The 15,461-nt window shown below is 41.2% G+C and overlaps 2 protein-coding genes across 23 annotated transcripts in view; one reads left to right on the top strand and one right to left on the bottom strand.

Moving 5' to 3' along the window:
• The window catches only part of LOC310848788 (uncharacterized protein), a 137,402-nt gene that overhangs the window by 64,961 nt on the left and 56,980 nt on the right, over positions 1–15,461 (bottom strand). The gene's annotated exons all lie outside the window — the stretch shown is intronic.
• Positions 1–15,461, top strand: part of RAD51B (RAD51 paralog B) — a 364,040-nt gene that overhangs the window by 324,116 nt on the left and 24,463 nt on the right. For 9 of the 15 annotated variants that reach the window (XR_014566395.1, XM_083747482.1, XM_083747486.1 and 6 more), the window contains one exon: positions 532–5,821. The exons of 3 other annotated variants lie outside the window; for them this stretch is intronic. Coding sequence is in view for 8 of the 12 variants with exons in the window: in XM_083747482.1 (XP_083603608.1) it covers positions 532–662 (131 nt within the window). In the remaining 4 variants the exon portion in view is untranslated. Of the gene's footprint in view, positions 1–531; positions 5,822–15,461 lie in introns of those variants that run through there. 3 more of the 15 variants (XR_014566394.1, XR_014566396.1, XR_014566397.1) reach the window with 3 other exon arrangements.

The following is a 15,461-nucleotide window of genomic DNA, read 5'->3' as shown; positions in this document are numbered from 1 at the left end:
TTATTTTATATATTATTTGTGTATTTGGGACTGTTTTATCATTGGTTTGAATGTTCATTTTTAAAAGTTGCCTTGAGTTTCATGGGGGGGGGAGTGACTAATAAATATATTCATCTTATATCAGGTTATTACAAGTATAGGTTGCCAAAAGTGTTGAAGAGAACAGCCATGCAAAATGGACAAAGTGTCTTGTTCAACACAGTTCTAGTTTTTCATTTTCATTTCATTTGATGCTATTTCAGGTGAACTCCCTGCCAAGTGATCTGGTGTTTTAAGCCTTTGGAGCAGTTGATCAGCCTTTGCAAAAATGATAATGCATTGATCAAAAGCAGAAGATAGATAAGGAAGCATATGGAAACTAGCTAACACAAGAAAATTCATTACAGTATGCTGTTGATTTCTGAGTGGGCCAAGAATCTAGTATCTCTTTGTAGGCAGAAATGTCATCATTCAAACTTCCTTTCAAAAACCCAGTTGTGCATAGTACATCATGTTGTCACTGAAACTGGTTTTATTTCTTGTATGTTTCAGATCAAAAGGACCAGCCATATTGCAGTTGGGAAGGAAAAAGCCAAGTGCTGCAAGCCATAAAAGTGAGGAAAGACACCTTTAAAAATGAACCTGAAATGGCTTTATCCAGTTTCCCCAGTGAGACTCCCTAGTACACATCAGCAGTTACCATATGTAGGACAGCAAGCAGCTGGAACAGGGAACACGTGCTTGATAAGTATAAATACTATTTCTTGGTCTGAAGCAACTGTTCCATATGATGGCTACTAGATTTTTCTAAATAGATAACGAACGCCGGAGTCTGTAATCTTACACATTCTCCTCAATTAACATTTGCATATTGGAAAGTAGTACACTCGACTTCCTTCTTCAGTTAATAGTTGTGTGTTTATCGGTACATTTTATATTGATCCCTATCTCTTGTCTGATGCAACAAAAGCTCATCTACTGAGATCTGAGAAGCTGCAGTGAACTTTGTAATGCTTCAAAATGTGTACGGCATGATTTTCATAGCACATTACCAATAAAATCTAAAAGATCAACATGAATCACCACTACTTGGTTTCCATTCTCAAAGCACTATACAAATATTAGCTAATGTCATCCAATCTTGCTTTATTAAAGGATATACCAAAGGAAAAAAATGACAGAATTTGCCCATACGTGAGAGGAAGGATATATTCACATGGCTGTTTTGCAGAGGAACATCCAGCCAATGCAAGCCACACTCAGCTGTGGTGTCATCCTGAATCTCACCAGCAGAAAAATGTGGACATGAAGGGAAGACCCGTTTTGGTGGCAAAGTCAGTCCAGCAGTCAATGTGCTATGAGTTAACGATAACCACAGTAACAAATAGCCACTTCATGAATATTAGTTTGATGTAACTGCTACAACACTCCTGTATAGTAGATCGGCATTATCTTCCCCATATTGCAGATATGGAGCAGAAAGAGAGTGGCTCGTCACCTAGTAGGTTTATGGCAGAGATGATGTTAAGAGAACTTTTTTAGCTGCCATGTTACAATAGAGTTCAGATGGAAAGATACCTGCTTTTAAAATGGATCCACTTAGATTGCTTCTTTCACTTTGGTTAAGCACACAGGTGCCAACCTACACACCGCAAGAAGGCCAGGCAATATCCCACCTAAGGACTACATTGTCTTCCGTACTTCAGTCACAGAAGTAAAAAAAAGCAAAGGGAGTGTAAACAGTCTATCTGCTACTAGTTTTTACAAAGGACTAGACAAGGGATCAGCGAACTTTTTCAGCAGGGGGCCAGTCTACTGTCCCTCAGATCATGTGGGGGGCCGGACTATATTTTGAAAAGAAATAATGAACAAATTCCTATGCCCCACAAATAACCCAGAGATGCATTTTAAATAAAAGCAGACATTCTGCTCATATAAAAACACACTGATTCCCGGACTGTCCGCAGGCCAAATTCAGAAGTTGATGGGCTGGATCCGGGCCTCGGGCCTTAGTTTGCCTACCCATGGCACTAGTCAGTGTGTTGGGTTGTTACAGAAGAGAGCAACTTGTTCATAGCTGAAGTGGAAACTGCAAGTTGGCCATATCAGTAGGCTTTTCCTGCAGAGCAAAACCTCAGTCCCGGCCTAAGGCAAGCCAAATCTATTTGGCTGGTAGGTGAGAGTTAACTGCAAGGTGAAAATGAGATAGCATGGTTAAGATGAGATCTCTCGGAGAAATATCTCCACTACTCAGCCTGGCTAGGCTACTGTCTAGGTGCCGAGTATTCTCAAAATGATGAGGAATGGACAGTTTTGCTATTTCGGGACAGTAAGACAGTAACTTAAACATTCATTTAACTCCCATTCATTTTAGTGGAGAGAAACACAAAGGAAACACAGAACTGCCCCTTCACTGAAAGGAATAGGAAATTATTTTACTCAAGTAGGGAGGGAGGATTCAGTGCATGCTAAAGAGCTCAACATATCATCACATGACCGTTACTCGGCACAAACCCATTTAGTTAAGCAGAAACCATCTCTCTTTGTCTTTCAAGCCATCAATAGAGCCAAAGTTTTTATTTTTAATGCACACGTAGACAGGATAGTGTCAATCCAAAGATAATCTTTTTGAAGCATATCTTCACATTGGCTGTCTTCTCCAGTCACAAAGAACTTGTTGCTACAGCTACCAAATGCATTGTTCTGTTTCATTGAGCCCCTATTTTTTAAAAAATGCAAATTAGTTCTTGAATGGGGGAATGCTCCCCACCTTCTGTGTTACGGGTTGAGTAACTTAAAGGAAAAGGGAGCTTCCTGTTTTGATGGCATAGCCTACCTTTAACTGTTTAACTGGATAGAGCAGAAACATCTTTTGAACTAGATAACCAGTGAATATTTTGTGGAAGTATTCAGAGACACAGAAGTTCTTCCTTTCCTTTTCTTCCCACCCCCATCCCCCAAATAATCACATGCCTACTTCCAAGACCTTTCAGTAGCACAATAGGCTGAATGGCAAGGAAAATTCCACAGAAGGATGTTTAGGTCTCCGGGGAACTACCATGGTCTGTGTAAGCCTAAAATCTTCAGGGGGCGGAGGGCAGAAAGAGAGAATGTGTATAGAGTGTACGTAAAATTAAAACACACACACAAAAACCTCTACAATGCAAGAGTTGTTTAACTAGAATCTCCTGTACTGTCAGAACATAATGATTTTGCAAGGACAAAGCTCTTAAATATTTTCCTCTGTCATTTTCTCTGGAGATATTTCACCCAAGGGACTGGTATATTTATAAACATTCATCATTTAAAGTTTTATCCCTTCCTTCACTGCTTTGTAAATAAAATAATTTAAAGATAGAGAAACTGAGTGAGATACTTGAAATTACACCAAGTTGTTGGCAGATTTTTGGCAGAAAAGGAAGAAAAGCAGTTTCCCCACCCCTTTTAAGTCCCATGCCTCAGATTCTAGACAATATTCTGTCCCCATTTTAAATCTTAAGGCTACTTCCATATCTGCAAACGTCCATTACAGTCTTTGTTGCTTGTCATTCCTGCTTTGTTGTTTGTCGTTTCCATGAAGCATGCTTTGTAAGCCTTGTACAAGCCTGTTTACAGTACAGTGCATACATGTTTTGGCTCTATTAGGCTGGATAACATTTTATTGTGAGGGTGACACTTTCCATTTGGACCTGACAGGCGAGGCCTTTTGCCTCTTCTTTTAAGGGGTGGAATCATTCTGCCCTTCAGTTACCCTGCTGTTTTTGGTTGGGTCTTTTCTTCTCTTAGGAAAATCCTTTAGCTGGGCATTTAAGTGATCTGCTAGTGTTTTCTTCTTTCTTGTGTCTCCACTTCTCTTTCTTCCTCTACTGCATCCTCGACCTCAACCTTTTCATAACCAGGACCCACTTTTAACCCAAACATGCATTTGGGGACACATTTCTTAATCTGTTACCATATAGTTGCATGGTGGTAGTGCTCCTATTGTGACCCACTTTGAATCAGTCCATAAATCACTAGTGGGTCCCGACCCACCAGTTGAAGACCAGTGTCTTGGGCTGTCTGGGTTGTTCTTTGTGTTTTCCTTCCTGACTCCTCTGAGTTTCCCGGTGTGGTGGTTGTCCCAGAGGTTTGCCTCTTCAGCTTTTCATTCCTGTGCCTGTTCCTCTTCAAATAGCGAAACAAAATCTCCTCCATTTGTTTGTCCCAATCTCAATCAAAAACTTTCGTGAGGTTTTTGTCCTCCCTTGTCCACTATCCATTTCTTGTGAGTGGAGAGAAAGCTTTAGCCAGAGATTGACTCTCCACTAGGCCACGGCAAAAAAATTTAGGACAGGAAGTTTGGCAAGCCTCCTAACTAAACTATCAAAAAAGGAGTGCCATTTTGTTTGGTGCACTGTATCTTTTTGCTCCAACCAGCTCTGCTCTGTTTGGTGAGTCCTGCAACCCTCATTCTGGGCAGGAACGCCTAACTGGCCACTTCTTTGCCTTCTGCCTTAAGAAATCAGTGCAAGCAGCAGGCACAGCCAGCCACAAATTCCCTGGTGTGCAGCGGTTTGGGAGAAACACAGTACCTTTGCTTCTGGCCATCTTTGAGGCACGCTGGCTTTATTTCCAAGGTGGTTAGCACCAAAAAAGGGAGATGAAAACAAGCACAGCTCCAGAAGGCATGAGAGGGCAATCTTACAGATCTTATAGTTATAGCAGCTCTGTGACGTCTCCCCGGAACCCTAGGGCACACTTGCCTTACAGAGTGGAACCAGCTGCCCAAGGGGCCAGAGTGAATTCACAGGTTCAGGTGTCCCAGGTTTCATCTCAGCTGTAGGCACAAGCTTTCCAGCCTGTGTCCTTATCACCTCTGCCAGGGGTAGGCAGCCCATTCGCCTTCTAAATCCAGCCCACAGACAGTCTGGGAAACAGCGTGTTTTTACATGAGTAGAATGTGTCCTTTTATTTAAAATGCATCTCTGGGTTATTTGTGCGGCATAGGCATTTGTTCATTATTATTTTTCAAAATATAGTCTGGTCCACCACATGGTCTGAGGGAAGGTGGACCGGCCCATGGCTGAAAAGGGTTGCTGACCCCTGACCTCTGCTCTAAAGTTTAGAGTCCTAATGTCATGCACGATGAGGGCATGTTTGAACAGGAAATTGCAGTTTTCTGACAATTTGCACCTACAAAGAGCAAAAACAAAGGCTGTCAAAGTACAGGCCACAACTTGACTTGCTTTCAAATTGGACCCTATCTTTGTGATCCTGAAGCCCAAAGATTTGAGCCTAGTATCATTATCCTTGCTACAAGCTCTGATAAAAGTGGTAGGCATTTGAAGATAATATATTCTTCCTTCCACTGCTTATTTTTACAATATTCAAACTCTGGAACAAAACTGTCTCCCCACAGTATATATAAAAAAACAAAAACATTTTTAAATAAATAAATAAATGTACTGAAGAGGATCCAGCTGCAAAGTGATCTGATGGCAGATGTAAGCACTATGAAATCCAGTACTAATAAATAAAAAGTCTTGTCCTGAGGGAAAATAAACAACAACGAAGTGAAATGGAGTGCAAGGGGAAGGGACACAGCCTCAAATTGCACTTGATGTCACTGCTATACAGTGAGTTTATTTTCATACTAAGTTGCTTGCACTTTTATGAGACCAAGACTCCTAAACACGATGGGGGATATGGGATTTTGTGGAAAGGGCCTGTCTCATTTCTCACATAAAGATGTAATGTGTTACTTGATGGGATGCCTTGTTGGAGCCTAGATCCTAGCAATGTGCACAGCCCCCAAGATTTGCCTTGCATCTATGCATTCAAAAAATAATAATTAAAAATCAATATGTTTCTGTGTCCCTCTGTGGTAACATTGTTCAATGTTCAGATGTCACAAGTGTTGATTAGGAGCCTCAAGTTAGTGAATAACTTCCAGAAGGATTTGTATCAACTGTATCAACTTCAGTAATTGAAATTCAATTTACCTATAAATTGGGCTTGATTTGTTTGTCAGCTGTGGACATACAGAGCCAGCAGAGACTTCATCTCTCAATAGGTAGCAATGAGAATGTCCAGCCTGGGTGTGAAACAAAATAATTACGCCTAATACATTCCCCTGCCAATAACATCGACAAACAAGAACATGCCAGAGCAGCTTAGTTCCCTTAACAAATCCATGTAGGCTGCTAGCAATCGCTCCACACTTCTCATAATATCTCCAGGACTGAAGGTTGGCAACTGCAGCTGTAGCTGCCAGGCTCTTTTCTTTTTTGAGGCAAGTGCTCAACTCTGTTGGGGCCATTCCCTCTCTGGTGTTGTTACTGCAAGCTCAAGATTTAGTATTTGGTCCTTTAAATGGCAGCCTTTCACTGCTAGGAATTGTACTATTATTATTAGTAGTAGTACAGTAGTATAGGTTAGGTACTTAATTCGTTCCGGAGGTCCGTTCTTAACCTGAAACTGTTCTTAACCTGAAGCACCACTTTAGCTAATGGGGCCTCCTACTGCTACTGCACCGCCGGAGGACGATTTCTGTTTTCATCCTGAAACAAAGTTCTTAACCCGAGGTATATTTCTGGGTTAGCAGAGTATGTAACCTGAAGAGTATGTAACCTGAAGCATATGTAACCCGAGGTACCACTGTATCAGTATTACAGTAATACCTCGGTTTACAAACTTAATCCGTTCCAGAAGTCCGTTCTTAAACCAAAACCGTTCTTAAACTGAGTCGCACTTTCCCTGAGGCCTCCCGCTGCCGGTGCCCTTCCACCATTCGGCTTCCGTCCTTTGTCCAAGGTAAAGTTTGCAAATCGGGACACTATTTCTGGTTTTCCGGAGTTTGTAAACCAAATTGTTCTTAAACAGGACTGTTCTTAAACCGAGGTACCACTGTATTTCAAGAGTGGATTACTGCAAAGCACTGTATGTGGTGCAGCCCTTAAGGTGGTCCTGAAGCTAATGCAGAATGCAGCGGCCAAACTGCTAAGTGGAGCAGTCTGTTGTCGGTATATAATGCTGGCCACCAGGGCTTTTTTTTTCAGTTGGAACTCAGTTCCAGCACCCCTCAGGTGGGCGCCATTGCTATTATAAGAGAACAAAGGAGACGTTCATGGTGAGTTTTGGCACCTCTTTTTTATTTTTAAAAATAGCACTGCTGGCCACCAACATAGTACTGGGCCTTGCTGAAAATTTTGATGCTTGTGGCACATTAAAAGATTAATAATTGTGTCGTGGCATAAGCTTCCATAATAAATTGTTAGTTTTTAGCGTGTCACAAGACTCCTGCTATTTCCCCGCTTTTTGTTTGGTCTGCCATTTGCTTACTAAGACTTCATATGACTGTCTCCAGTCCATGAAAGCTAGTGCAATGCTGAATTTGTTAACAGTCTTTTAAGATGCTGCAGGACGCTTTGCTTCAACAGGCTTAACAAGCCTACCGCTCTAGAAAAAGAGAAAGTAGTTCACAAAACTGCAGGATTGTTTCTTCATAATAGAGTCCGCTTTCCTTTTCATGTGCAGTGTGTACTCCTCAGCTTAATTTGCACACGTATAGCTGCTGCTCCCTCCCACTCCCATGTAATTCCGAGCTACAGCTGCCAAAAGGCTTTCAGCTCACATGACAGAATATGTGAGTTTAAGCTTTTCCAACTGAACCTTCTATTTTCCCTTTCGAAGGTTTTCTTAATTAGGCCTGATGGGCAGGGAAACACCAGCCTGAGCAGAGTATTTAGCAGATGATTGCTTAGCTTTACAGTTCTCTTTGTTGCTTATTTAAGCTTCGTTTGCCCATTCCCCTTTGTACCTGACTTATCTCTTGCAAGAACATCAGTACTTGAGTTATGTCTAGTGACTTCATGCACACTCCCCTGAGATTTTACTCCCTTTTACCCCATTGGCAGACATGCATTGTACTTCCAATGAGTAAATCCTCAAAAGGAAAGAAAGCTCCAATGTCCAATAGTACAACATCTATGGGTTCATCATTTGCTGCTGAAATTCACTAAAAGCTTATTTCGGTTCAAATATTGTCGTGCTGACAATTCAGAACCCTGTTCCAAAAATCTTAGCAGCCTTACTGAAAACTATTCAACAGTTTCAGTATTCGAACACTCGTGATGCAGTGGCACCTATAGTGAAATATGCATACACAAGTACAACTTAACAGTCTTAAGATTACAAACTCTACAATGCATCCTTCTCTTGCGAGCATGGGGGTAGCCAAGGGGGGGCAGGGGGGGCAGCTGCCCCTCCAAATCAATAATAAATCAATAAAAAGACATAGCTAACTGAGGTTTTGGGCCCCACCCCATCAAAAGGCCTGCCACTCTCCCCAATAAAAAACCTGGCTATGCCAATGCTTGTGAGTAAAGATTCATGTGCAAAAATATCCACAGCCTCACAAAAACAAATTGTCAAAGGAATGGAAGTGCAGCTGGAAGCAGTTAAAACACACAAATAACGGGTGCATTTTCTGAAGAAATTGGCAGCATGGGCAATGAAAATGAAACAGGAACCAGCCTCTCCTACTGTGCCTTTTTCATATGAACAGCAATAAAAGCAATTCTCCGTAGGTCATTAAAGAAGAATGGTTGTGGCCTAGAATATACAATTCAAATTTACATTGTTTCCAACAGAGGGTCTACTTTCTATTCTTACAGTTTCAAATGAAGTCTGAAAAGTTTTCATGAGAAAGTGGGGAAGCTGGGCCTGTTTGGTCTAGTAAAGAGGAAGCTGTGAGGTGATGGAGTGATATTTTAAATATGTATCAGGAGTTAATGCAGTAGGGAGGATGACTTGTTTAAACAAGAAGAAATTAGAATACTAAGTTAAATAGTTTTTACTTTTCCATTAGTAAATGTTATCTGTAGATCACAAGCTCTTAAGAATAAAGTCTGAGAGCACTCATTGGAAGTGATGAATAGAAATCTTACACTAGTTTAAAAACCAATAACATGTATTTAGTTATTTTACACATATATGCTATTTCTCCAAAATATTTATAGCAGTTTATATATTGTTCCCAATAAGTTTCCCATCCTATCCAGGCAGATGACAGGATTAAATCTGGTATCAACAGTGGAATTTTATGTTGTGCCTTCAAACCATTATTTGTGATGAGTCTGGAAAACAAAAAAGCTATACTGTACAAAAACTTTGTGTCTCTCTGCAACAAGAAACTCCTGACTCCACTCAGTTGCAACTAGGTCCAGTGCCACCCTAGTTACTAAACCATATAATGCCACTGTCCACACATCTCCCCCTTTTTATTTTAGAAAATAGCAGTTGAATAAATTAACACTACTGAAACATTTGATAGTTCAGGTTAACCAGTCAATTACATCAAAAGCTTCCAAAGAAGTACATGACCATCTGAATCTTAACATGGCCAGAGCCGTCTGGTAAGACTGATTTCAGTCTCAGGGGCCTTTGAGAACACATCAGCCCAAAGCTACAAGAAGAACCTTATTGCCTTGCTCCAGTAAGAACAGAAACACCAAATCCTTACTCCAATTTAAGCCTTGAGCCACCTATGTTATCCACAGCCTTATGCATTCACCCTTCTCAATAATTGCTTCTGCAGGTATTATGGTTAGAGATTTTGGAGTATGTGAATCAGTACCCATCAGGAAGGTCAAAGCCGATCAAATGATAATCATGTGGTTATATATGGGGTGCTGTAGGAGAAAAGACTGAGTAGTCAAGAAACCCTCTTGCTGTTAAACATTGGTTCATTTCCGAGACTGTGCTTCAAAATCCCTCCTCGGTGTGAACAAAGCAGAAAGGAAGTTTCCATGAGCTTTGCTTATTCTAGAGGCAATAACTCTTAGAGCAGAGGTGGGAAAACCTTTCTCAGACGGTGGGCCACATTCCATTGTGGGCAACTTTCCAAGGCAGAATAACAGTGGTAGGTGAGGCCATAGTCAAAACTTGGTGGGGATACAGACGTGACTCTTACCTTTCAACAGTAGGCTGCAAGAGGTTTGTATAAAGACACAAACCTCTATTCTCTGTTCAGTTTAATGATACATTCCAGCCAGGCAAAAGCACTTGAAGAGCTGAGGCGGTGAGGGATGCAATAAGAGTTCTGAAGGCTGGAAAGAGGAGGCTGGAGGGTTGCATTTGTTTCCTCTCCCTGCTTTGGAAGACAAGGATACTCCCATATTTAAATACTGTACATGAAGGGATCTTAGTGCATTGTGAAAGAAAGGGCAAATTAGGAGTATATCACATATCTTCAGCCTTTATGTGGATGAATGACTCCATGACAACATCCAAACCTTATGGGCAATGTTGATGTGTTTTCAGCAGAGGAGCTTGTTTTAAAAAGAAACAGTTCCTACAGCTTTACTTCTCACAAAAGCCTTCACTGGAATTGAAAAAAAATAGACATTCTGCTAAGTTTGTTTATGCAAAAACATTAAAACGAATGAATGAATGAATGTTAAGAAATTCCCTTACGACTAAAACTTTTCCCCCTCTAATGCTTTTTCCCTAACTGCTTTGTAATGAGAATATAGATGCTGGTATTGACAGTCAAAACCAAGTATTTCCCCAGGAGGGACAACTCCACATTCCACATTGCTATTCCCAGTAGTCCTATTTAGGCATTTGCCTAAATGTGTGTAGATTCAGCATGGGCAGAGGGGCCTGGACACCTGCCCTGTCCCCCACATCTCCAGAAGTGCCTGTTGTGCTTCAGATCTCCTCATGTTGAGAGGGAAGCTCTAAATACATACAGTATTCTAAACACAGTCAGCTGAATGTGCTCAGAATCCTCCCTGTAAAGCATATTCACCCAAAACACCCACACATATTTGCCCCCAAAACATTCAAGCCCACATGCATCTGCCCTGAATGCCTGAAGATGGCTATAATGATCTCCTCCCTCTATGCCCATCTTATCCTAATCACCTATACCTGAAAAGTCAGTAAAAGAGCACTGTGTCCTGTGCCACATAGATTTTCATTTAAAAATTTGGATTGGCTATGTAATACCCTAAAAGCAAAGGCTGCAGAGTTCATGGATGTGTGTATTTTTATTTAATTTGTGTGTTTACCTTGCCCCAAGTAGCTCCAAGTTAGAAACAATGCATTAAACAAACGTCATGGAATCATAAAACTGTAAAATTGGAAAGGACCCCAAGGATCATGTAGTCCAACTACCTGTAATGTGGAAATCTCAACTAAAGCATCTATGACAGATGACCACCCAACCTTTGCTTAAAACCTCCAAGGAAGGAGAGTCCACCACCTTCTGATGGAGTGTGTTCCACTGTCAAACAGCTCTTACTGCCAGATATTTAGTCCTGATGTTTAGTTGGACTCTCCTTTCTTGTAACCTGAATCCATTGGTTCAGGTCCTATTCTCCGCCAGATGGTCAAATAAGTACAATTGATACATATATTTTTTAAATCCTTCCCTCCCTTCCTTGGCACCAAATACCTGCCCAAACAAATACTTGCAATGCTATTCAGAGCTTGGCAGGGGTCCAAGGAAGAAGGTTGTTCCACAGTTGTGAGACAGAATTCCTCAGTGCATTTCATGGGATCTTATTTTGAACTTCATTGGCAGGGGAAAGATATTATCTTCATTTACTGGAAGGATATGTTCCTACTTGTTTTGCAATCTGTGTATGTGTTACATACATTGTGATTTGCATGCTTAATCTGTGAATACAAGGTTGCAAAGCAATGATTGGTGATTTTTATATGCACTTGTTACATTGGCTAGCTTCCTGATGCAAAATTCCCTTAATGAAATCTGACTGCGGTCTTTTAATTGCAGGGCTCTCATTATTTCGCAATCTTGTGCTCTAGCTAACTTCTCTCTCATTCACATGCAAACAAAGAAAATCAGAGAGGACATAGGTACTTGTCTCCATGAACTGAGTGGGAGGCAGCTTGTTTTGCAAATACTGACAGTTCTGAAGCAGGATCTGTGAGGCATTTCTCAAACCTTAAATCCCAATTTCAGTTTTGAGGATTCAGGTAAATTCAACTGACAAATAATGGTTCAGGAATCCCAAACTCAACATTTCATAACTGATCTGTCTGAAATAGGAAATATTGACATAGTTTGTACATAATGTTAAATCCTGGTTTATTAACTATTGTTTATTAAAACATGGCTTAGCATTACGTGTGAACTCAGCCAAGCAGCTTAACTGTGGCTTATCAGCTATGGTTAAAGGTCTCTCATTAACCAAGTTTTTATTGTTTTTATTGCTGGTTTATAAATCTTAGTTAGAATTTACCATATCTTAGCATTACATGTGAACTCAGGCTGCCTTAACAATAGTCAATGAGCCTTCATCTCTCAAAAGCAGTGCAGTGACGTCGCAACGGGGGGCGGTGCACCCCGGGTGCCATGTCTGCAGGGGTGACAAGAAGTCACCCCGTGGGAGCTTGGAATGGCGGCGCATCGCACAGCCGCAGCCGCATGTGGAGGATCCTCCGTTCGTGGCTGCAGCCGCAAGCAGAGGATCCTGGCACCGTCCATACAGCACTGGAGCACCGCTGCTGGCAAACCGCTAAGTACAGTGCATGTGCGGCGGCGCTGTAGGTAGCAAAGCTGCACATGCACTGTGTAGCGTTTTGCTGGTGCCGCCATTCCAGCGCCGTATGGATGGTGCCGGGATCCTCTGCTTGTGGCTGCAGCACATGCGCCCTATGTAGCAACCCCCACCCCTGGTGTCACGATGCCTTCCTTCACCCCTGGGTGAGTGAAGAACACAATGAACCAAGTTTTAAGTGAATTTCTGCCAGACATCCCAGCTTTAACTATGGTTTATTAACTGTGGTCAGAGGCATCCACTTGAAGAAAATATTGGGGGGTCCCAGACAATGATAGTGATATGGGAGGGAGGGTGGAGAGGAAGAAGGGACAGCAGAAAGGAAACCTCTCCCTCCTCCCCTGCCTCTTACAGTGTGTCTTATGTGGTTGAAATTGTGAATTTGGGAGGGATTTTATTGAGAGGAGTCCTAGTTTAATTTTATTTTTTTAATGAAAAGCAACCAGGAACCATTTCCGCTCTTGTCCTAGCATTGCTCCATGAACTCGCCCCGTGGAGAAAGCAGTTTGCATTCTCTCTCTCTGCTCCAGTCACAAGGGTTGTCAGAAATGATGTTTGAGGTTTTTGCCCAATGCCAGCTCTCTTGCAATATAGCAACCCTTTACAAGTTCCTTAACATAGCTGGTTGGCAAATGAAGTTCAAACATGGAAAAGAAAGAAAGGCAACAATGCCTATCAACTGGGAAGGGGAGCCCCCACAAATATTTGATTGGGGGCACTGAAGGGACCTGGGCCCCTTAGAGCTGGCGCCCATGGTTAACATTAAGTATGAATAATCTTAACCATAACTTAGCATTATGTGCAAACCAGGCCATTGGAGATAAGGTTTTTAGATGTTCTTAATTGTTTTTCATATTTCATTTTCAGTTGTATTGTTTTATTCCTCTGTTGTTTTCTGCTCTGGATTCCTTTGGAAGGAATGGCAGGGTACACATATAATAAATATTTTGTGACCCAGGGCACTGACAGATAGTTTTCTGAATAGACCGTCATATCCTTCCACTCCCCATCTGCTTTGTCTCTCTGTCCTCATTTCCCCACATCATTGGTTGTCATGGACTCTGAGGGCTCTCTAATGCCAATTCACTTCCATGCAGAAGGGGAAACATGATTAAGAGCCTACATGCTACACAGAAGTGTATGTTTAGAAATCCTGCTTCTTTGCAATTATATCTCCTTGAGATGCTTTCCCCTCTAAGGGAACCCAAATGTATACAACACAAATGCATCACTGAGTTGTAGTGGAGGACTGAACAACCCACAACAAAGATGGTAATCTTGCTTTGCTGCATGAAACATTGTGTGCTACTATTTCACATGCCAGGGCAAGAAAAGGGAAATATCTTTAACCTCACAAATACTTAAGTTTTCATTATGCTACATTAAATGTTAACAGTAAATGGGTAAAACCACTTAACCAGTGAAATGGATAAGAATATTGTGTTTTCCGGGAAGTGGCCTGTGCTTTGACCTAATTTGTGAAATTTGTGCATGATTTAAGCAGCGCTTCAGCCTAATTCATGAGAGCAGCAATGGATTTGTTTAAACCATGTAATAAGTAAAGCCTTTTATGAATGGGAGGGGGGAGTATTTCAGAGTTCATGAATTGGGCAAGGGCTTTGCCTGTTTTCTAAATTAAGTAGAAGCCTTGCTTGGTTCATAAATCATAATTACTGGAGCTCATAAATTTGAGGTGCTGTTAATATCTGGAATGAAACATAATCATACCATCCATCAGTTGAGCATGAGACTCTCAATCTTGGGTCATGAGTACAAGCCCCACATTGGGCAAGAGCTTCCTGCATTTCAGAGGGTTGGACTGGATGAGCCTCGTGATCCCATCCAACTCTATGGTTCTATGATTCTATTATCTGCCCTGCCAAATGGCGTTCATATTGTGTATTTTCAGTGTTCATTCCAAAATGGGCCTTACACGTGTTGCTACATGCACATACAGTATCTGAACCATTCAGCCAGTGCAATATGGGCACTTCCCATATTGCAGTGAAAGATGAAGACCATTGTATGCAGAAATTAAAGCATTCAGTTTATAGAGCATGACTGATCACTAATTTGACTTTCACTTGTAAACACTGAGAAACCTAGGATGCTTCATCCTAGTTTTTTATATGGCACCTTGCCTAAGATTAAAACTTCAGAGTGTTCACTTCACATATATTAATTTATGCAAGTTCAATCGATTAATAACTAACAAATTTTAACACTGTATAATCAGCTAAAAATCTTTAACCAGCTGACAGCCCTAGCTACTAGCATTTGTTTAGCAGTTTGCAGGATTGGGCTGTTTAGCGAGTACTCAAGGAGAAAGTTGGCAATGAGAAAATGTTCATTTTTCTCAACTACTTTGCAATTTCTTCTCTTTTACTCTAGACAAAACAGTATTGATTAAGAAATACAACAATGGTGTTTCAATAGAGCCAGAGTTTTATTTCCTATGCAGTTTTATTTGAGTTCTTTTCCTAACCTTTATTAGCATGGAATTTGCCTTTTTCACAGCTGCTACACATTGGGCTGACATCTGCATTGACCTCTTCCCTACAACCCTAAGGTGTTTCATCCCTGGTCAGTCACCAGCAATTCAGACCCCATGAGTGTATGTGTGAAATTAGGATTTTTTTGCCCCACTGTGCATCACTTTACATTTGTTCATACTGAATTCCATTTTTCATTTTACTGCCCATTCACCCAGTTTTGAGACATCCTTTGAGATTTCTACAATCCCTTTCTGTTTTAACCACCCTGAACAATTTGGCATCATCAGCAAACCTGGCTACCTCACTGCTTGACTATTAATCATTTATGAACATATTAAAAAGCGCTGGTCTCAATACTGATCCTTGGAAAACTCCACTTTCTACATTCCTCCATTGTAACAACACCTGATTGTGGCAA

Source organism: Podarcis gaigeae (genome assembly GCF_964106915.1).
Source record: "Podarcis gaigeae genome assembly, chromosome: 1".
Classification (NCBI taxonomy): domain Eukaryota; kingdom Metazoa; phylum Chordata; class Lepidosauria; order Squamata; family Lacertidae; genus Podarcis; species Podarcis gaigeae.
The sequence above is the reverse complement of the archived record's forward strand: the minus strand, read 5'-3'. Positions and strand labels throughout refer to the sequence as shown.